Source organism: Castanea sativa, chromosome 2 (assembly GCF_040712315.1).
Source record: "Castanea sativa cultivar Marrone di Chiusa Pesio chromosome 2, ASM4071231v1".
In the NCBI taxonomy this organism is placed as follows: domain Eukaryota; kingdom Viridiplantae; phylum Streptophyta; class Magnoliopsida; order Fagales; family Fagaceae; genus Castanea; species Castanea sativa.
The window spans coordinates 52287867-52311311 of record NC_134014.1 but is presented as its reverse complement, the minus strand read 5'-3'; the positions used below and the strand labels follow the sequence as shown (position 1 = coordinate 52311311).

The 23445-nt window shown below is 41.2% G+C and overlaps 1 protein-coding gene across 1 annotated transcript; it reads left to right on the top strand.

Annotated features, from left to right (window-relative positions):
• The first annotated feature begins 11468 nt into the window (after positions 1-11468).
• On the top strand, positions 11469-23265 carry LOC142624378 (oligopeptide transporter 7-like). Its single transcript, XM_075797941.1, has 4 exons — positions 11469-11739; positions 12239-12421; positions 12554-12896; positions 22833-23265. The coding sequence occupies exons 1-4, from the start codon at positions 11527-11529 to the stop codon at positions 23123-23125; spliced, it is 1032 nt and encodes a 343-aa protein (XP_075654056.1). The 5' UTR covers positions 11469-11526; the 3' UTR covers positions 23126-23265.
• The last annotated feature ends 180 nt before the right edge of the window (positions 23266-23445 follow it).

Here is a 23445-nt window from a genome sequence, read left to right as displayed (position 1 = left end):
ATCATTTAAACCGACTACTAACAATCTATCACGTCATCAAGTGTAAAATTTTTTATCAAATTTGTTGTGCTTGTAGACTTTTTCTAGCAATATTGGAAATATTGTACTGTTTACCAATACGAAAATTCTTTCATTATGGTGCTCTCTTATAGTTTATTGCTATTACCTAGTGAGTTGTTAACCAAATGGTCCAAACAACTGTGATTGATTTGAATCAATGCCTTATGCTAGTTCTTGGGACTATGATCTTGCTTTCCTATTCAAAATACTAAATATATGTGAAACTCCATCTAAGATATAACCAATGCTTTTTAAGAGTTTCCTCGGTGACAAATCATCTAGTTGAGTTCTCCAAGTCCTAAATTTTTTCTACATGTTTTTCTCAAAAACCTACATGTTGCTCTTCTAAACCAGCATGCTACAATTTGTCCATACTTGAAAAAGGACTAAGCTAGCCCTCTACTTAGCTTTTGTCAGCTATGGCTTTTTATAAAAGGTAAAGATTCTATTATATAACTTATTTCATATCATTTGTAGACATTCCTTTCCATACATTTTCGTATTTTAAATGTGTACATTTCGTATGCAATTATGGCTATATAATGTATACAAGTGTGAAAATTGAGTATGAACAAATATTTACCATTTTATAGATATATCATGGCCTTGCCTTTGGTTTTAGCATTGTTACTATCAACTATCAAGCACCCATACGAGCTTAGCAGCTCGCCAACTTTTGGACATACCTATAGACTCAAGTTCAACCCCGATAGTGACACAGCCATACAATCCCATCTATGCTCCAATCCAAGTTACCCAATCTTGCATTGTCAATGTTTCCCACAGTACCAAAGTCGAGGATGCTATTGCCACCACTATTGCCAAGAACCTAAGAACCCTCTGAGCCAACACAAGCAAAAACCATAGTGTGACATATGCATTCCAAGCTACCACTCAAATCTGGCACACGAATCAAGTCAGATTGGGCTCGGGTCAAAACTTTATTGGACTAAAACATATTGCTATTTCTTTAACCCTTAATTAAATCTATGGTTAAACTTAGCTTCAGGTTATACATAAACAGATAATTAACAACCCACCCCCATGCCTGCGTCCGTGTAATGCTCCCAATAACTCTTGCTGAGCAAACTGTCGAGCACCAGCCATATATAGATTTTTTTTTGTTGTTGAATATTTGGATATGATATTAAAGTTGGTTCAAAACCTTATTGTGCTTATAGAATAATAGCCTTAGTAGCTGTGGAAGCCTACACAAAGTATGATTATTTGGTAATTGCATCAACACATGCATGGTTTGCTTTTGAAAGTTAATGGGCACGATAACAAAGGGCATCAGACACAAGGTTTGCTTTAGAAAAGTGCATCGACAAATCATGCACTATACCCTGGAAAGAATAGTTGAATGATAGTGGGCAGTCGTATCAAGTTTAGAAAAAAGAAAAGAAAAGTTTAGCAAAAAAAAAAAAAAAAAAGAAAAGAAAAAGAAGTACAAGGACTAAGAACAACGTAAAATCCCCTAACATATATATTCGGACATCAAAGGTAAGAGGGAGACTGTACATTTCTTTAAGGTAAGAGGCCATCACAAACGGAAGTAGTGAATCGAGTCAGTTAAGAAAAATGTCATATCTTTAAAGAAAATTCAAATAGAAAGCAATATGTATAAGGAAAAAAAATAAACCAATTATAATTCAGTAAGATTAGCTAGGTGGTTGGGCCCTCAGTTTCAAATTGGTTGTCTCGAGTGGAGGTGAAAGAGCCAAAGTTTGAGTCCTAGTACTTTAAAAAAGCTCTTTATGCTAGAGATTTACCTCTGCCCTCTCGTTGCGACAGTGATTAGTCCCTAGGTCTAAGACCAAAAAAAATAAAAATTAGAAGAGTTTGAGAAGTCGTTGAGGAGAAAGGCTAATTCGGGGAGGAAGAGACATGTGAGAGAAGTAAAAGTAAGCCACGCATTAATAATTCTTACCTACTAGATAAAAGACTAGATGAAAGACTGTCTAAACGGTAAACCAATCTTTAACAGGCCTACTAATGCACTAAACATGGGCTAAGGGATACCTGATGGGACAATAGCCCACTAGTACTACCTATCCCCCAATCATGGGAAGCTACAAGAAGGGGACATACATGAAAAAAGAGAAAGATTTATCTAGTGGGAGAAAAGGGGAGTGATAACTGAATTGGAGCTTCCAAGGAAAGGGAGAGAGGGAGATTTCATTAAAGGGAGGAAGCCATCTTTGTCATAGGAGTTCCTTATTTTGTCATAACAATAACTCAATTGTATTGTTCTCTTTTGTTTTTACTCATTGCAAGCAGGGAACTCGGGCCCCCTTGACATTTTTTTTTTAATTTTTAAAAATTGTGTATATAATATATATTGTGATGTAACCAGAATTTGGACCTAAAAGAAATTAGAACTTAGCCCTATCCGGCTACCCCTTATAAATTAATCTCCCCCCCCCCCCCCCCCCTCCAAATCAACATCCTGGCCCAACTTAGTTCTTTATTTGCTCGAGTGCTCTTCTCTAAGTAGTAAGTCCCTCATTTCCCGCATCTTATTTTTTCATTAGGGGCCTGCAACTGCATGAATTTTTATTTAACACTTTGTTTTCTTATCATACTTTTACTTCATTTGATATCATTTTCTATTCGCTTGATCTTACTATAGGATCATTGTTTTTCGGCTCTTTGGCATACTTAGTTTGATACCCAACAACGATATACCATCATTATCACTACACAAAATATATATATATATATATATATATATATATATATATATATATATATATATATATTGTAAGGTCACAATTTGCACCCAAACTCAATAGGAATAGGGGGATAGACCCAAACAGCCCAAAATAATGAAATTTGTAGAGAATAGGCTTGAAATCTAGGTTTTAGTGATGTTGAATAACAAAAATGATAGGCTAGATTGCACCATCATACACACTTGATTGCTTATGTAACAAAAATTATCCTCGGACACAAGTTGAGGATGATTTATATTCTCTTTCACCCTTTCAAAGATAGATTACAATTATGGATACAAAAGTGTACAGTGTTTTCTCTTCAGTTTTTTCGATCCCATCTCCTGAACATCCTTCTTTCCTTTTATATCACCCTCCTTCTTTTTCCCATCTTCCACGTATGGATCAAATTCTCAATTTAGATACTTGTCCAATCAACCTATCCCTGAAGTCTTTGGAGGTAGTTGTAAGGCTGAACCCTGATGCTCAAGCATCACTTTCCCATTAATGCGGCCAGAGAAGTAGTTGCAGAGCATTCAATGCGATGATAACAATTTTATCTTAGATATTTCGTAACCCTTCTTCTTATCTTATACATCCACCATGCCTGACATTACTTGTAAGATTTCTTAGAATATTGCCCTTGGACGCCAGATAGCCTTCTCCTACCTCGGTTTTACATAACCAAGGACATACTCCTCCTCGGACCACTTTCTTGGATATACTTGATCAAATATCACTTCTTTACCTATTAGTACTGCTTCGTGGGTTGACATTCTTACATCCTCGGACCATTCAGTGTCCTCAGATTGGGCCTTTAGCCCAACACATACTCTTGGGCCAACCCAACACATATTCCTAGGCCTATTGACCCTATATATATAAAGCAAACAAACAAATGACAACAGCGATATACCATCCTTTTTGGGAAATGGGTTGGTTTTGTTTTAGTGCAATACTTTGTTGTGTGCTTAGGTTTTATGTAACTTTTTAGGAACCAAAAGACTTTAAAGTTGTTTGTATAAAAACCTAAAAAAAAACTATGTTTTCCCAAGTTCTTTCCTATGGAAGCCTTTTAGAATTGGAGGTTTTGATGGTGTCCAAGGGATGTGGGGCTTAAGCTGAACTACAAATTACCCGTTAGGGTTACTCGTCTAACAATGCAAAAATCAACATCTTCATGTGCAAATATAAATAGTGACCTACATTATGTGCCTTAAATTTACATTATAGGTCCACATTAATAATCGAATTCATCCACATGGTTGTATTGACTATAATTTATTTATTTTCTCTTTGGAACCTAACTCTGTGTGATGTGATATTTCTCTCTTTTCATACATTTATGTGATTTTTTTTTTTAATGATTGTGAATTTTTTATTTGTGATTGTGAGTCTTTGATTCAGACATTGTCTCAATGATTTTTTTTATTTGTTACCCTCTCTCTCTCTCTCTCTCTCTCCATACATACATTTATATGGTCTTTCTCACATACTACTTTAATGGCTCTGATTTGTTATAAATTTCCTTGTCATTATTTTAATGGTAAGGTTTTTGTCCAAACTAGTTTGGAAAGAAACTTTTCAAACTTCTCCTATATTTTTTATTTGATGTGAATTTTGAAAATCTAACCGTTAAATGTCATGTTCTTTATGTTCTTAACACAAATGCAATTTTTTTTTCAATTCAAATGTTATTTATTATTCAATCAACAAAATTATTTTTTATGCATAATTTTAGATTACAAAAACTTGAAAGTTAAACATTTGATTAATAATATATATATATATATATATATATATATATATATATATTGATTTTTGATTTTATTGAAATTTTGCAAACATGGAAGATATATATAATAAGAACATGCAATCCAATAATTAGACTTTCAAAGTTCACATATAATAAAAAGATAGAGGATAAATTTGAAGAGTTTTTCTCCAAACTAGTTTGAAGAAAAACATTTTCATATTTTAAAAGGAGAAGTGGGAGAGGACATTTTGGAGCGTATGATTAGTTAATACTGGTTGGCAGGCTAGCAAAGCAATGGGTGTGAGTGTGCACCACGTGTTTGCATAATTTTTAAATTTAGGTGACATTTGTCTATTAATTTAAAATTTGTTATCAAAGAAAAACAAAGACAGAATGAGAATCTCATAATGAGATAAACATGTGCAAGAAACTTAACAGAATAAAAATATCACATACGCTAAAGTGTTAGAATTGATCAGTTTGAGAACAAGTATATTAATAAAGAGAAAAATTAATGGATGCCCTAAAAACATTAGTTTAGAGTATATTTTCACAAAATTTTATGGAAAAATAAAAGAATAATAAATTTTTAACAGCTTTTTATATATATCTCATACAAGTGATGTCAAAACTTTTCTTAAATGATTTATTAAAAATTGCCCTAAGTGCACTCATTAACATAACTTTTAATGAATTTTGAACTATTAAATTTAGTTGAAAAGGGTTACTAGTATTAGTGCTAGAAGTAATAAAATGAGAACAAAGAAATTTATACATTAAAAAACAATAAAGGCGAAAATGCACTTTTCATCCCTACATTTTGGGCCAATTTTCATTGTGGTCCCAAAATTAATTTCGTTGCAAATTTTGTCCCTAAAAAAAGAAAATTGTTTTTAATATGGTCCCTGCTATCAGTCCATTGACGGAAACCTCCTACGTGGTAGACGTAGTGCCCTACTTGTTGACGTGGCGCTGACGTGATTATTAAAATATTATTAAAAATAATTATTTGGCATTTTTAAATGCCACGTCAGCATTTTAATTAATAAAAAATTAAAAAAAAAATTAATTCCTCAATTTTAATGTTAATTTTAAAAATTAAAAAAAAACAAAAATTTTACTTAGTTTTAAAAGATTTTTTTATTTATTAATCTTACCCAGAATCTAAGCTCATCTCCACTAAGCTTATCTTACCCAAGTTCTTCAACAATCTCACCAAAACTGTAGCACTATGAAAAAAAAAGTATATTTTGATATGTTCAAGCCTCTCTCTCTCTCTCTCTACAGTACCACACACAGGTTTTTGCTCTCTCATCCCTCTCTTGCTATTGTCAAGCTTCTCTCTTTCCCTCCGAATCACCAAGCCGCTGTCACCAATGGTGTTTGGGTTTTCGGGTTTGGGTTAAGATTTTGTGAAAAATCAGCTTTAGAGTTTGGTGCTTGGTCAGGGTTGTGGGTTGATCTGGGTATGTGTGGGGGCGTGGAGGCGCGAAGACGACGGTAGTGAGGCGCGGAGACAATGTCAGCTTCAGATTGGTGTGGGTTGTGGCTATTTCAGGTCTGAGTGGGTCGTGGGTCTCTGTGACTTGCTCTCATCTCTCACCCTCTCTCTTTGTGCCGGTGGTTAGGCCTCCACGCCAATACGAAATAGAGGCCGTGGGCTGTGATTCGGGCCGTGAGACTAGGTTTTATGATTTTGTGATTCTAGGTTTTAATTTTGTGTATGATTTTGTGATTTTGGGTTTTATGATTTTGTGATTATGTGATTCGGGATTTTTTTTGTGATTCTGGGTTTTATGATTTTGTGATTATGTGTTGTTATAATCTGGGTCGGTGTTTGTGTTTGATCTCTTTTTTTTTTTTTCGTTTGTTGTTGTGATTTAGGTTTGAGTTATTGGTTGTGGGTTTGTGTTCTTGTAATCTAGGTTTGTGTTCTTCATTGCTGGGTTTGATTGGGAAGAACAAGAAGAATAAGTTGCAATGTTTTTGTGAAAATTAATAAGGATAAGTAATTTTTAAAAGAAATTAAATTAGATTTAAGCTTTTTTTTTAATTTAATTTCTTTTTTATATAAATTATCTGACATGGCTCTATTTAAAAAAATTAAAATACTGAGGTGGCATTTAAAAATGTCAAATAAAAATTATTTTTAATAATGTTTTAATGGCTACGTCAGCGCCACATCAGCAAGTAGGGCACTCTGTCTACCACATAGGAGGTTTCCGTAGTAGGTTGACGGCAGGGACCATTTTAAAAACGATTTTCTTTTTTTAGGGATGAAATTTGCAACGAAATCAATTTTAGAACCAAAATAGAAATTGACCTAAAATGTAGGAACGAAAAGTACATTTTCACCGACAATAAATTTATAAAGTGAGAAGTATAGAGCATGAGTTTTTGAGACATGCTCTGACACCCCTCACTCAAAATCCTGATTTTTCCGTACAAATATCTATTTCTCTTCGTGTTCAAACCAATGCCCAATTCATTCTCCCAAAAAAAAAAAAAAAAAAAAAATCAATGCCCAATTGATTACTAGTATAAAAAAAAATAAAGAGTTTTAATTATTAACTCTTTAAAACCATTTTAAAATTTTTTTATGATAAAATGAAAAAATACTAACTTTTTTTACTTTTTTTAAAAAAATTTCATAAATTTTTTTTAAAAATAGATTATTAAGGGTATGCACGTATGGTTGATGGTACATGAAGAGATAGCAAAGTAAATATAGAAGTAAATGACTGGTAGGTTGCTTCTCAAAAAAAAAAAAAAAAAAAAGATTGGTAGGTTGATAGAGACAAACCAGGACGGTGAGTTTTCACACTGTTGCCTCAAAAATTAGGTGAAATGGAGGTAATCCACAAAAGACTGTAATCTGCGTGGATGTATGTATATTATTAAAGTAAAAACGAGAGAGATGCCTTGCACATAGCCATAATCTAATAGTACTCCCTTTTTTTTCTTTTTTCTTTTTTTTTTCTTTTTTATAAATAATTTTATAGTTAAGCGGCCTGAAAGAAAATGTAAACTGATGAAGCAAAAGTTCATCAGTCATTATGAGTTCGTCCAGATAGGGCCGGTCACACTCCGGCGTCACGACGGAAGCAAGAGCTCACTCAAATGGTCACCGGTGTGGTGCCTGCCACAACGCCTTCGACGCCAAAGTTAGTGTGGAAGAAGATTTATAACAATAAAAACAAAAAATAGCTCAGTATATCTTGTGACTATGTATGTACCTTACATTGGTGTTATGAGGGCTTTATATATCCCTCTGGATTCTAGCCATTGTGGTGTTAATGTATTTCTTGATAAGTCTCCAGCTGAGTAATGAGACTCTATACGTTTCCAACAGTTCGTCCAGCTGGTCTTGTAACCGTCCGGGACATTATTGGCAGCATTGAATGATCTTAACATCCTCATTAGTGATGCGGATAATCGGTCAGGTTCGTCTGTGGAGGCGATCTCGTCCGTGTTTTACTTCGTCAGTCCCATCAGCTGCCCCCGGGTTCCATGGTTGTCAAGACATGTCTTGACAACCGTGGAAGATGAAAGGGTTTTTATTTTATTTTATTTTTATGGGCGACCTTTGGGATTTTGCACCGCATTGAATGCGTAGTGGGGGCGTTATGCTAGTCGTGGCCAAATGGCATGATACGGTTGGAGAGGGCTTATGTCCTCATTGTATAACCCTTGGGTTTCCTGCCGACTTTCGGTTTTTCTTTTTTGGATTTTTAAACTTCTGTTCTCCTACTTTACTTTTCATTTTCTCCAAGTTTTCAGTTATTTCTCTGAGCGTTTTTTCACGTAGTTTTTCTCTGTCACTTTCCTTTGAGCCGGTGTGTGCTTGGTGTTGGGCTTCTCGCTTTTCTTCTCTGAGGTATGTTCTTCTTCTTTTCCTTCTTCTTATTCGTTCCTTTTCTTTTCGCAAACATTTGATTTCTTTTTCTTTTCTTTTTGGCCTCTGTTTCTTGGTTTTTTGGGGAACCTTAGCACTTTCCTATTTTCCTGTATCTTTCTTGGGTGTCCATGGTCAGTAATTTTGAAGTTATAGTAGCTTGCCCTTCGATTTCCTTTCTTTTTGCTCGCTTAGGGGGGTCCTTAGGTGTTTCCAAACCTTGAGAATTTCATTTTCGAGGGTAACAGCTTAGGCGTTGTCTTGGGTGAATTATTTTCGTTGCTTCGTCAATCAGTTGACTGGTTTGAGGGTTTGGTGAGAAAGCAAAGGTCAATGTCTGAGGTTAGGTATAGTGATCTCGAGACTGTGTTGTTGTTTAGCGGCGACCCCATGGAGGGGGATACGACTGCGTCGACCCTTAGAGAGGTTAGGGCTTTTCACGCCCTCGTGGAGGCGTGTGGGTAGGACGCTGATGCCATGGGTAGGTTTAAGGATAGGTTTCAATTTTCGGAATGGGTGTGTGTTTGTCGGCCTACTAACGAGGAGATGGCTTGTCAGTTTTTTCTAGGTGAAGTATGCTTCTATGAGGCTTCTTTCACTTGTGGACTTAGGCTTCCAGTCCATCCGTTTGTGATGGAGCTTTTAGCTTATCTGGGTATCGCTCATGGGCAACTTATGCCCAATTCATGGAGAATAGTGGTTAATTGTATAGAAATATGGTTGGCCGTTAACGGGGAGATGATCAAGTTGAATGAGCTTGTCTATTTGTATTGTTTGAAAGAGTCCAAATAGTATGGGTATTATGAGTTAGTACCTTGGGAGAGAAGAACCAGGATCGTCAAGGGTTTACCTTCGTCCTTCAAGTACTGGAAGTCCAGATTTGTCTTTGTGTCCGGGGACGATTTTGAGACCCCCTCTAGCTAGGATTGGGGTGATATCCCCATATTGCTTCGTCGGTGGGGAACCTCGACTTTAGGTGCGTCAATATCCTTTCTTGTCTTTTATACTTTTGTTGAATCCGTTGTTATCGTCATTAACCTCTTTGATTCCTGTGCAGTTAAAAGAAGGCCTAAGCTCAAAAGCAGGTATAAGGAACGTGTTGAAAAGGCCATTGAGTACTCCCAGACCATCGAGAACTTGGACAATCTAGTAGATCCTCGGACACTTGCTTTTTACAATCTTGGCCCCGATCCGTCCGCCTACGTTCTGTGGAGCCTTGACATTGAAGGAAAGAAGAGTAAGCATTGAGTTCGTCAGTCTTGGTCCCTATATCTGTATTCGGTTCCTTTGCTCTTTTATAAGTGTTTCCTTCTTTGTAGAAATGACGACAAAATTTAACAAAGGTATGTACGAGAAGATGCGGTCTAAGAAGGACGAACCACTGTCCAATATTGGAAAAAAGGTGGTCCGTGTCAAGGGGAAGGTTTCCTCCGTCGCTCCGACTGCTTCGGCTACTCTAGTGATTTCTGGCGCCGAGATGACGAGGACGGCTTCTCCTGCCACCTCGGTTGAAGAGATCCCGACCCCTGCTTCAAAAAGGCCTCGCACGTCTAATAGGGGGAAGGATGCTGCTTATTCATCCACTATTTGGGATGACGAGAGGTTGGCGACGGACAGGACTCATGGGGTCGTGACCGTGGAGGACCTGAAGGTGTTCTTGGGTTTGCCTCCAAATGAGCTGATGGGTCGCTATCTCCATAAGCTCGTCTAAGTAACCCGCTCATGCTAGGTTATCTTTTTTATTATATATAGGTGTACTAAGGTTAAATTTCTTCATGTGTTTCCTTCTTCTTTTTTTAGGTGTTGGGGGAGACCATTCATCTTTCCTCGGAGTACCTTGCTCAGGGGGCTAAGGTTGAGTCCTCGCTCTCTCGGATTAAGGTCCTGGAGATGGAGAACTCAAAGCTGAAGAAGGATTTGATAGCTTCGATGGAGGATGTTCATCATGCTAGGGAGGAGGTCAAGAAATTGAGCGACGAGCTTAAAGTCGAGCAGCAACTAGTTTTGGAGAAGGACGAGCAGCTTGCAGCCGCTAAGGAGAAGATCAAGGTCGTTGCCTCCAGGGCTATTTAGGGTTTCCAGCAGACTGAGGAGTACAACTCCGTGCTTTTCAGCTGGTATTTCAAGGGGTTCGAGCTTTTGAGGAGATACTGCATTAAGCACCCTTTTAGAATAGATTTGGAGACCCTGGACATGGAGGAAGTGGCTAAGGAGATCTCTGCTGACGAGGTTGCTCAAGCAACGACTGCTGACGTTCCCGGAGACATTCTTGCTGTTGATGTCCCAGTCGTCGAAGCTCATGCCCTTGGTGCCCCTGTTGATGACGATGCTATCCCGGACGTTTGAACTTGTTACTTGTTCAACATTTCCTTTTTTTTTTTTTTTTGGGATGCCTAACATGTTTTATGCTCAAATTCCAGAACATTTTTAATTTGCTTTTTGATAAGAATATCTTTAGCCTAGTGTTTATGGGCTTTTAGATGTAAAAACAAAGGTAATTGCCCTTGGTTTTTGGGCTTTTATAACATCGTATTTACTTACATATGTTGTACTTGCGTGTGCTTCAAGACCCGTTAACCTTTTTGACCCGTTAGCAACTTGTATCTGTCAGGGTTGGATCTTATCTTTTGGCTCAATCAGCAATGCACATTCGTCTAGGCAAAGTCTCATTACTTTAGCTATCTTTTTTTTTTAATGAATCGTTTGTAGGCACATGAACCACCATTGAGGAACCTGTTTGTTTGAAATTTGCAATGAATCGTTTCCTGATTGTTGTTAGATGTGCGTAACTTAGACTATCCCTGTAATTGTATCTTCTATTTGATGAATTCAATCGGCGATTTTTCATATGGGACAAAACAACATAAAATAGATATTGTTTTGCTAGCACATGCTTTTGTGTGTTTGTACATGTATGTGCCATATGGAGTAGCCCTCTTCAAATTGAAAAAGATTAAGTCAACACCTACAAATATATATATCCAGGCAGGGGTGAACTAGCTTATGGCCTTGTACTTTGTATTATATCAATAAGACCCTCATACTTTCAAGGTTGTAGTGAAATATGGCAACTAAGCAAGTCTGCCCTCCAAGTGAAGAAGATGGATGTGCACTCAAAGCTCATGAGAAAATATAAGCAAGTTCCTCAATGGTGGTTCATGTGCCTACTTTTGGTCAACATTGTGGCTACCATATGTGCCTTCCAGTTCTACAATGATCAACTCCAATTGCCATGGTGGGGCATCTTGCTTGCATGCAGTCTTGCCTTATTTTTCACTCTTCCTGTAGGAGTCATCACTGCCACAACAAATCAGGTATGTCTTTGCACTATTTTACAAATTCTACATATATATTTGGACGAAACTTAAGTATAGTATCTTAGGTACTGTTCCTTAAGTTCTCTTCTTAAGATTCAGCTATGTGGCTACTTAACTAAAAACTATACTTCCTTCTTATGAGAAAAAATCCACATGGCAAAGTCTTAAAAAGAGAATCTTAAGAACAGCATCTAAATACTATACCTAAGTCTTGCTCTATACATTTAATGGTATTCTGCCACAACCAGATTCATATTTGAGTGGAGATTTGGGGTGTTTTTATTTTTCATTTCACTCGCTATTACCAATTCTTGCTGGAGTTCATGGAAAAGTTACAATGGTGTCTATCTTTTCATCCTACATGTAAATTTTAAATTCAACAAGCATTGTTTTATTGCCTGTGCATGACCGCTACATCTACATGAGCACTACATCTACTGCATGCCGTTATTAGTCTTCTAACTTTAACAGAAGTAAATCTTTCACTCATGAGCAGACGCCGAGCTTGAATGTAATCGCAGAGTATATTATCGGGTATTTGTATCCAGGATATCCTGTTGCCAACATATGCTTTAAAGTGTATGGGTATATAAGTTTGAAACAGGGGATCGCCTTTCTGCAAGACTTCAAGCTTGGTCATTACATGAAGATTCCTCCTAGAGCAATGTTCATGGCACAGGTTAGTATCCTATTCATTCTTTTTCACAACTACGAATGGAAATGTGCATTTGTCACTTTCTGATCAGTAAAATGACAATCATCAATTTATTTATTCTCGACCCTTGATTATCATAACAATGATTTTTTTCAGGTCTTAGGTACAATAATAGCAGCATTTGCGCATTTGGGAACAGCTTGGTGGCTAATGGACAACATTCCAAACATATGCGATAGGGCATTACTTGCAGCAGGTAGCCCATGGACTTGCCCTTCTGATCATGTATTCTATGATGCTTCTGTCATCTGGGGTCTAATTGGGCCTCAAAGAATTTTTGGAGATCTTGGCCACTACTCTGGCATCAACTGGTTTTTCTTAGTTGGTGCGCTAGCTCCTGTCCTAGTTTGGTTGGCACACAAAGCCTCACTAGATAGGCGATGGATTAGGCTTATCACTATTCCTGTGGTCTTAGGGGCAATTGATGAAGCAGTATCTCGTCGGTTTGCTGGGATTCGTCCAGATGGCTCTTGGAAGTACTCTGACGACCCTGCGAGAGCAAGAACTTACTCAAGTGGTCACCGGTGTGGTGCCTGCCACAACGCCTCCGATGATAAAGTCAGTACCAAAGAAGATAATAATCGAAATGTCAATAAAAATGATTCAAGTTGTGATGCTGTCCTTTTTCGTACCTTGTATTGGTGTTGTGAGGGTTTTATATACCCTTGGGGATTATAGCCGTTGGAGTGTTAATGACTCCCTGATAACGTCTCTGGTGGAGTTATGGACTTTAATGCATTCCTATCGGTTCGTCCAGCTGGTCTTGTAATGGTTGGAGCTTTATTGGCAGTATTGAATGGCATTAATTCTTTTTGATGACGCGGATACTGGTCGTGTTCGTCCGTGAAGGCAGCTTCGTCTATACTTATCTTCGTCAGTCCCATCTTCGTCAGTACCATCAGATGCCCCCAGGCTTCATGGTCGTCAGTGACGATCGTGGAAGCCGAACAGTTTTTTTTTTTTTTTTTTTTGTTGCCCTTTGGGATTTCGTGCCGCATTGAATGCGTTATGGCGGCGTTACGTGGATTGTGGCCACGTGGCGTGATGTGGTTGGAAAGGGACTGACCCTTGGGTTTCCCGCCGATTTTCGGTTTTCACCTCTATTTGGTTTTTAAACCCCTTTCTTTGTACTTTACTTTTCATTTTCTTTCAAACTTCAGTTCTTCTTCTCTAAGCACCCTCTTCGTATATTTCTTTGCTTCTTTTCGAGTTTGGTTGTTTGCTTGGCTGTTGGGCTTCTCGCTTCTTCGAGGTAAGCTTTTTCTTCCTCTCCCTTCTTCTTTTTTCCTTCTTCGCCAGTATCTGATTTTTGGTTTTTTTTTTTTTTTTGTTTCTTGGTTCTTTCCGTGTTTTTGTTTGTTTCTCCCCTCTTTTTTGTGGGAATTTTAGCATTTCTCTTTTTATACTGGGAGTTCATGGTCAGTAATTTAGAGGTTAGGAAAGCTTGTCCTTCAATTTCTTTTCTCTTTGCTCGCTTAGGGGGGTCTTTAGGCGCTTTTCCCAATTTGAGGGGTTTTGTTTTTGAAGGTAGCAGCTTAGGTGTTGTTTTAGGTGACTTGTTTCCATTGCTCCGAGAGTCAGTTGATTGGTTCGAAGGCTTGGTGAAGGAGTTGCAGTTGATGTCTGAGGTTAGGTCTAGTGACCTCGATACTGGGTTGTCGTCTAGTGACGACCCTATGGAGGGAGATACAGCCGTCTCGACTTTTAGAGAGGTTAGGGCCTTTCATGCCCTCGTGGAGCCGTGCGGGTTAGATTCTGACGCCGTCAGTCGGTTTAGGGATAGGTTTCAGTTTCCAGAGCGGGTCCGTGTTCGTCGCCCCACTGACGACGATAGGGCTTGCCAGTTTTTCCCCGGTGAAGTGTGTCTCTATGAAGCCGCTTTCACTTGCGGACTTAGGCTTCCTGTCCACCCGTTTGTGATGGAGCTCCTGGCATATCTGGGGATTGCCTCTGGGCTGCTTATGCCCAATTCGTGGAGAATAGTGGTCAACTGTATGGAAATATGGTTGGCCGCTAACGGGGATATGATTAAGGTAAACGAGCTCGTCTATCTATACCGTCTAAAAGAGTCCAAAGAGTACGGGTATTACGAGCTAGTACCTTGGGAGAGAAGAACCAGGATCGTCAAGGGCTTACCTTCGTCCTTCAGGTACTGGAAGTCCAGATTTGTGTTTGTGTCTGGGGACGATTTTGAGACTCCCTCTAGCCAGGACTGGGGTGAGATCCCCAGGTTGCTTCGTCGGTGGGGAACCCCGACCTTAGGTGCGTCAGTCTCTTTTCTCGCTTTTTTTTTTTTTTTCTACATATTTTTTTTTCGAGGTTATTGTTACTAATTTCCTTCGTTCTTGTGCAGCTAAACGAAGACCGAAGTTGAAAAGTAGGTACAAGGAGTGCGTCGAGGCGGCCATCACGTATTCTCAGTCTATTGAAAACTGGGACGACTTGGTAGACCCGAGGACACTCGCTTTCTACAACCTCGGCCCCGATCCGTCTCCCTACGTCTTGCAGAGCCTTGATATCGAGGGAAAGAAAAGTAAGCTTCTGAGTTCGTCGGTCTCGACCTTGAGGCTGTACTTGTTTGATTTGCTGTTTCTCTTATAAAATCTTTCCCTTTCGCAGAGATGACGACGAAATTCAACAAGGGTATGTATGAGAAAATGAGGTCTAAGAAAGACGAACCCTTGTCGAACCTCGGGAAGAAGGTGGTTCGTGTGAAAGGCAAAGTCTCTTTCGTTACTCCGACGGCCTCGACCACACTCGTGGTTTCGGGTGCCGAGACGACGAGGACGGCTTCTCCGGCCACCTCGGTAGAAGAAATCCCGACACCTGCTTCCAAGAGGCCTCGTACATCGGATAGAGGAAAGGAGGCCGCCGGCTCGTCCACTATTTGGGATGACGAGAAGTTGGCGACGGATCGGGCTCATGGGGTCGTGAATGCTGAGGACCTGAAGGTGCTCTCAGGTTCGACTCCAACTGAGTTGATGGGTCGTCACATCCATAAACTCGTCCAGGTAGCCTGTTTGTTTCTCATGACGCATCTACATATATGCCCCCCCTTTCTTATTTATTCCTTCGCATGCCCTTTTTTTTTTTTTTTTTTAGGTGTTGGGGGAAGCCGTCCATTTTTCAGCGGAGTATCAAGCTCAGGAAGCCAAGGTCGAGTCTTCGCTTTCTTGGATCAAAGTCCTGGAGATGGAGAACTCGAAGTTGAAGAGGGACCTGATAGCTGCAATGGAGGACGTTCACCAATACAAGGACGAGGTCAAAAAGCTGGGTGACGATCTTAAGGTTGAGCAGCAGCTGGTTCTGGAAAAGGACAAGCAGCTCGCAGCCGCGAAGGAAAAAATTAAGGTCGTCGCCTCTAGGGCCATCGAGGGCTTCCAGCAGACCGAAGAGTACAACTCCGTGCTCTTCAGCTGGTACTTTAAGGGGTTCGAGCTCTTGAGGAGGTATTGCATCAAGCATCCTTCCGGGGTAGATTTGGAGGCGCTGGATATGGAGGAGGTCGACAAGGAGATCTCCGCTGACGAGGCCGCCCAAGTCGCCGCCGCCGAAGCTCCTGGGGACGTTCCTGATGATCGCGTCACCGATGCCCCTGCCCTCGATGCCCCAGCTGAAGACGATGCCGATCCGGATGTTTGAACCTGTTATTAAGAAGTTTCTTTCTCTTTTTTTTTTTTTTTTTTTTTTTTTGAGGTGCCTGACATGTTTTTCAAGTTCAATTTCCTGGACAACTAGAAATTTTCATGTGTATTTTTAGCCCAGTGTTTATGGGTTTTTTTTTTTTGAACAATGGCCTTTGGTTTTAGGCTTTTATAATATCGTATCTACTTGGACATGTTCTCCTGTATGTCAATTTTTTTTTTTTGCATTCATCTTCAATGTATGTTCATCCGGTGGGAACGTCATTGCTTAAGCTTTCCTCTGTACTTAGGCGCATTTTATTTTTTATTTTTGCCTTCGTCAGTAATGTACATCCGTCGATGCGGAATCTTATTACTTAGGCATTTTTTTCGATTTTGCCCTCGTCAGTAATATACATCCGTCAATGCGCCTTCGTCAGTAATGTACATCCGTCGATGCAGAATCTTATTACTTAGGCATTTTTTTTTTTTTTTTGCCTTCGTCATTAATGTACATCCGTCGATGCGGAATCTTATTACTTAGGCATTTTCTTTGATTTTGCCTTCGTCAATAATGTACATCCGTCGATGCGGAATCTTATTACTTAGGCATTTTTTTTTTGATTTTGCCTTCGTCAGTAATGTACATCCGTCGATGCGGAATCTTATTACTTAGGCATTTTTTTTTTTGATTTTGCCTTCGTCAGTAATGTACATCCGTTGATGCGGAATCTTATTACTTAGGATTTTTTTTTTATTTTGTCTTCGTCAGTAATGTACATCCGTCGATGCGGAATCTTATTACTTAGGCATTTTTTTTTTATTTTGCCTTCGTCAGTAATGTACATCCGTCGATGCGGAATTTTATTACTTAGGCATTTTTTTTTTATTTTGCCTTCGTCAGTAATGTACATCCGTCGATACGGAATCTTATTACTTAGGCATTTTCTTTTTATTTTTGTTTTCTGGGTCTCCGGGACTTGGTACCTGTACGAACACATTATTTGAACCATTATTTCATTAATTTTGACGAATTGGTACATTCTCGATTTACATCTGTGGGTGGTATTTCTTCAAGTGTTCTATGTTCCAAGGTCGTGGGAGTTTCTGTCCGTCTAGGGTCTCCAAGTGATAGCTACCTTGTCGGGAGTAGTGCACGACTTTGTAAGGTCCTTCCCAGGTGGGACCGAGTTTCCCGTGGGCGGAGTTTCTAGTTGCAGTCATCACCTTACGTAAGACGAGGTCGCCAATTTCTAGTCTTCTGAGCCTGACCCTTTTGTTATAGTATTCAGTCATCTTCTGCTGGTACTTCATCGTCATGTTCGAGGCTTTGTCCCTTACCTCGTCTAAGCAATCCAGATTGATTCGAAGCTGGTCGTCGTTGTTCTCCTCGCGGAATACTTCTCGCCTGGTGCTGGCCATACCCACCTCGACTGGGATTACTGCTTCAGTGCCATAAGTGAGCCTGAAAGGCGTCTCTCCCGTGGGGGTTCTTGTTGTTGTCCTGTAGGCCCACAAGACATTGTGAAATTCTTCTGGCCTCGCGCCCTTAGCTTCGTCTAGCCGTGCTTTGATGATCCTGAGCAGCGTTCAATTAGTTACTTCTGTCTGCCCGTTAGACTGTGGGTGCCCAGGTGACGAGAACTTATTCTTGATACCTAGCCCCGAGCAAAAGTCTCTAAATCCCTGGCTGTCGAACTGTCAGCCATTATCTGAAATGATCGCTTGCGGAATCCCGAACTTGCAAATTATATTTCTCCACACGAAGCTACGGGTTCTCGCCTCTGTGATCGTTGCTATCGCTTCTGCTTCAACCCATTTAGTGAAGTAGTCGATAGCGACGAGCAAGAATTGTACCTGTCCTTTTCCTAGGGGTAATGGGCCGACGATATCGATCCCCCATTGTGCAAATGGCCAGGGGGAGGTAATTGTTGTCATATTTTCTGCTGGCAGCCTCTGGACGTTCCCGAACCTCTGGCACTTATCGCACCTCTTGATGAGCTCCATAGCGTCTGCCTGCATAGTTCGCCAGAAATATCCTGCTCTAATACTTTGCTTACCAAGGATCTGGGCCCGGCGTGGTCTCCGCAAATCCCTTCGTGGATTTCGTGGAGGACGTACTTAGCTTCTTCCTCGTCGATACACTTCAAATAAGGCAAGGAGAACCCTCTTTTGTATAAGGTATCATTCAAAATTGTGAATCTGGCCGCCCTTGCTTTAATCTTCCTAGCCTCCATTGAGTCATGAGGGAGATGCCCGTCTTGAAGATATGAGACGATCGGTGCCATCCAACCACCTATGTTCTGGATGGGGAATACCGGGACTTCCTCGATGCTAGGGTATTTCTGAATCTCCATGAGAATCTCATTGTTCGATGGTTCTTCTTCGGACGAGGCCATTTTTGCGACCTCGTCCGCCGCTGCATTCTGATTTCTTGGGATCCGGACGAAATCCAACTTGTCGAACCCACGAGCTAGATGTTTAATCAGCTTGAGGTATTTCTGCATCCTCTCTTCCTTCGCCTCATACTCTTCCCTGATCTGCCCTATTGCCAGTTTCGAGTCGCTTTGAATAAGCAGCTTCTTAATCCCGAGGGCTTTGCCAAGTCTCAGTCCGGTCAGTATGCCTTTGTACTCAGCCTCGTTGTTGGTTGCTGGGAATTTTAATTGGACTCCATATTGGAGTTTTTCTCCATCGGGGGTGTTTATAATGACCCTTACTCCTCCCCTCTTTTGGGTTGACGATCCGTCAGTCTGAATCATCCAACGTTCCACCTCATTTTTGTCGTCGTCATCATCTGGAAGGGTGAACTCCGCTATGAAATCTGCCAGAGCTTGCGCCTTGATGGCCGTTCTGGGATGGTATTCGATGTCGAACTGGCTGAGTTCGATTGCCCATTGGACCATTCTCCCAGCTGCTTCAAGCTTGTTCATGGATTTCCTGATGGGTTGATCCGTCATTACAAGGATAGGGTGTGCTTCGAAGTATGGTCGTAGCTTTCGTGAAGCCACTATTAGGGCGAAAACAATCTTTTCAATCCTGGGATACCGGGCCTCTGCTCCTTAGAAGGCTTGGCTGACATAGTAAACTGAGAGCTGTTTCTTATCTTCCTCTCGAATTAAGGCCGCACTGACGGCCGTGGCTGATGCCGCCAGGTATAGAGAAAGGCTTTCCCCTGCTTTTGAGGGACTCAAGATAGGTGGGCTACCGAGGTAACGCTTCAGCTCTTGAAAAGCTGCCTCACATTCGTCAGTCCAGGCGAAGGCTTGCTTCAATGTTTTGAAAAATGGGAGACATTTATCCGTCGCTTTAGAGACGAACTTATTGAGTGCAGCTATCCTTCCTGTGAGCTTTTGGACATCCTTGACGGTCTTGGGTGATGCCAGGTTGAGTATTGCTTGCACCTTATCTGGGTTTGCTTCTATTCCTCTCTGGGATACCACGAACCCTAAGAACTTTCCTGAAGCTACTCCAAACACATACTTACTAGGATTGAGCTTCATCTGGTACCTTCGGAGGGTGTTAAATGTCTCTCCCAGGTCGTCCAGGTGAGTCAACTCTTCTTTGCTCTTGACGAGCATATCGTCCACATATACTTCCATATTCCTCCCAATTTGCTTGCTGAACATCTTGTTTACCAGTCTTTGGTACGTTGCTCCTGCGTTCTTTAGTCCGAAGGGCATTACTTTATAGCAGTAGAGTCCTTGGCTTGTGATGAAAGCAGTTTTTTCCTGATCTTCCTCAGCCATCTTTATCTGGTTGTAACCTGAAAATGCATCCATGAATGTTAGTAATTTATGTCCAGCCGTAGAGTCTACCAACTGATCTATCCTTGGCAGGGGAAAACTATCTTTCGGGCAGGCCTTGTTCAGGTCCGTGAAGTCTACACACATTCTCCACTTTCCATTTGCTTTCTTCACTAGCACGACGTTGGCCAGCCATTTGGGATAGTAAACTTCTCGGATGAAGTCTGCCTGCAACAATCTGTTAACTTCTTCCTTGATTGCTTGGTTTCGTTCAGGGGCAAAGACCCGTCGTTTCTGCTGGACGGGTTTTTTCTCGGGATCTGTCTTCAACTCGTGCTGGATTACCTGGCATGGTATACCCGGCATATCTCGTGACTCCATGCAAATACGTCCAAATTTCCTTTGAGGAAACGGACGAGTTCATTCCTCATTTCGGGGCTTATGGTTGTACCTATCCTCGTCACCTTTGAGTTTTCCCCCTCAACGAGTTCCACCGTTTCCAGGACTTTCATGTTGTCTTCTTTTTCTCTCTCGATTGTCCATGTGTGGTTTTCTCCTGCAGCCAACACGGCCTGGTAGCATTCTCTTGCCAAAACTTGGTCTCCTTTTACCTCACCGACTCCGTCTTCGGTTGGAAATTTTATCTTTAGGCAGTAGGTGGACGTTGCTGCCTTCCACCGGTTGAGCGTGGGTCTCCCAATAATCACATTGTATGAAGAGGGGCAGTCCATAACCAGGAAGTCCAGATGACGGGTCTGCTGCTTCGGGTAGGCGCCTATTGTGACTTTTAGTGTCACAATGCCCTTGGGCTATACCCTGTCATCGCTAAAGCTGACGAGGGGAGACTCAAACAAGCGCAATCTACTAGGACCTAGTTTCAACTGTTGGAAGGCCGATAGGTACATGATGTCTGCAGAGCTACCGTTGTCGACGAGGATCCTTTTAGTGTTGAACACTTCAATTGTGAGTGCTATCACCAGAGGGTCGTTATGGGGCTGCCTGACTCCCCTTGTGTCCTCTTCGCTGAAGAATATATCTTGGTTCGTCCGTCTTTGTTTCAATAGGGGTTCCATATGGACACTGTTTACTTGTCTCTGGCATGCTTTCTTGAGGGACTTGTATGATCCTCCCATGATAGGTCCTCCTGCTATTGTGCTTATCTCCCCGATTACCTCTTGTGGTTGAGATTGGCGACTCTCGTTCTTGGACGAGGGCTCTTGTTGGCTCGTGTCGCCCTCCCTGAATCTGCTGGAGTCCGCCTTCTTTACGTACTTCTGAAGTTTTCCTTTCCGTATCAATTCTTCTATCTGCCCTTTTAGATCTCGGCAATCTTCTGTGTAATGGTCGTGATCCTTGTGGAATCGGCAGTATTTGCTTTTGTCCCGCACACTTGGTGACGAGTGTAAGGGCCTCGGCCATTTTAGGTGGTGTTGGTCCTGGATCTGTGTCAAAATTTTGTCAACAGGCATAATTAAGGGTGTGAATTTTACCGGTCGTGGAGCTTTCTCATCTTTTCGTCTGTCAATGTCACCTCCTCGGCAGCTTGGGCGCTCCCTCTTTTGTTCCCTGCGTTCGTCTTCCTTCCTTCCATCCCTCTTTGGCTTTTCCTCGTCTACGATGGCCGCCAGTGCGTCCTCAGCATTCATGTACTTTTGAGCTCTCAATAGCATCTCCGCCATTGTCCGGGGCGGATTTTTTGCCAACGAGACGACGAACTCCTTGGACTTAAGCCCCGCTTTAAATGTTGTCAGCTGGACCTTATCGTCCGCGTCGTCCACCTCTAGGGTCTCTCGAGTGAAGCGTTTCACGTACGACCGCAAGGTCTCCCTTTCTCCTTGCTTAATAGTAAGTAGGTGATCCGCTGGTCTCTTGGGGCGTTGTCCCCCGACAAAATGGCGTAGGAAAGCATTACTTAACTGCTCAAAGTTGTCGATGGACGAAGTGGGCAATCTCATGAACCACTCTCGTCCAGCTCCCTTCAGCGTAGTGGGGAATGAACGACACATGATCTCATCAGGGGGCTGTTGAAGGCCTAAGGTCGTCTTGAAGGTGTTAAGGTGATCTTGGGGATCTTTGAGCCCGTTAAAAGGCTCAAGCTGAGGTAGCCGAAATTTCGCTGGTACTGGTCGTTCTAGGACTGCCATGGTAAAAGGGGAGTCCGTCGCTCTGATCATTTTATCCAGGCTTCGATCGGTCTTTTCTTTAATGGCGTTTCTTAATTCATCCATCTCCTTCCTCATCTCTTGGAGGATGTCAGAATGCTGCTCCTCTGGGGTTACCGTTCTCCGTCGGTCACTTCTTCCATGACTATCCCCTTCGTCCTCTTGGACAGCTCTTGACCGGTTCTCTTCTTGCTGTAACCTCTGTCTCATCTCTTGATTCTGTCTGGTAAGTTCTTCGACGGTGGCTGCGAGATTTCGGACTTGCTGCGCCAAGGCCGCTGAGTCCTGGTTAGATTCCATCTGGAGCTGGTAGGAACCAAGTTCTTGTTGTATGAGAAAGTCGTTCCCACAGACGGCGCCAAACTGATGAAGCAGTATCTCGTCGGTTTGCTGGGATTCGTCCAGATGGCTCCTGGAAGTACTCTAACGACCCTGCGGGAGCAAGAACTTACTCAAGTGGTCACCGGTGTGGTGCCTGCCACAACGCCTCCGATGATAAAGTCAGTATCAAAGAAGATAATAATCGAAATGTCAATAAAAATGATTCAGGTTGTGATGCTGTCCTTTTTCGTACCTTGTATTGGTGTTGTGAGGGTTTTATATACCCTTGGGGATTATAGCCGTTGGAGTGTTAATGACTCCCTGATAACGTCTCTGGTGGAGTTATGGACTTTAATGCATTCCCATCGGTTCGTCCAGCTGGTCTTGTAACGGTTGGAGCTTTATTGGCAGTATTGAATGGCATTAATTCTTTTTGATGACGCGGATACTGGTCGTGTTCGTCCGCGAAGGCAGCTTCGTCTATACTTATCTTCGTCAGTCCCATCTTCGTCAGTACCATCAGCAATAATTAAAATGCCCCCAGCCACCGCTGTCAACTACACTAGTTGGATTCTTATTGGTTTTGCCTCAGGCTTTATTGCTTACAGGTACTATCGCAACTTGTGGAGTCGTTACAATTATGTGCTCTCTGGGGCACTTGATGCTGGATTAGTCTTCATGGGAGTACTACTATACTTGTTTTTGGGGATGGAAAATGTTAGCCTCAGTTGGTGGGGTAGTGACTCAGATGGATGTCCATTGGCTTCTTTTCCAATAGAGCAAGGAGTTGTAATAAATGGCTGTCCGGTTCTCTAAGCAAAGCATTTGGATTAATTGTATGTTGATTGGAGAAAAAAAGAAAAGAAGAGAAGATATTGTATTCGTTCTCTTTTCGATTCTTCATCGTCGTATATCTGTAAAGCAACTGTATAATAATGAATCAATGATATTGGAAATACTTTATTGTTAATTAATATGAAAATTCTCTTATATGATTGTGTTTTTTTTATAGCTAGTGATTGGGACCTTGATCTTGCTTCCCATCTTAGACATGGACTAGGTGGAGAAAGATTAGGAGTTGCCCCCTGGTTTAGATCCAAAAAGCAAACTAATACAAAAATCGAGTATTGCTAGAA

What these genes read in the sequence shown, in the direction of transcription:
- LOC142624378 (XM_075797941.1), top strand. Translation starts at nt 11,527, where the DNA reads ATGGATGTGCACTCAAAGCTCATGAGAAAATATAAGCAAGTTCCTCAA. An exon ending in TCACTGCCACAACAAATCAG is followed by an intron (nt 11,740 to 12,238) that starts GTATGTCTTTGC and finishes ACTCATGAGCAG; the next exon opens with ACGCCGAGCTTGAATGTAAT. An exon ending in AATTGATGAAGCAGTATCTC is followed by an intron (nt 12,897 to 22,832) that starts GTCGGTTTGCTG and finishes CAGTACCATCAG; the next exon opens with CAATAATTAAAATGCCCCCA.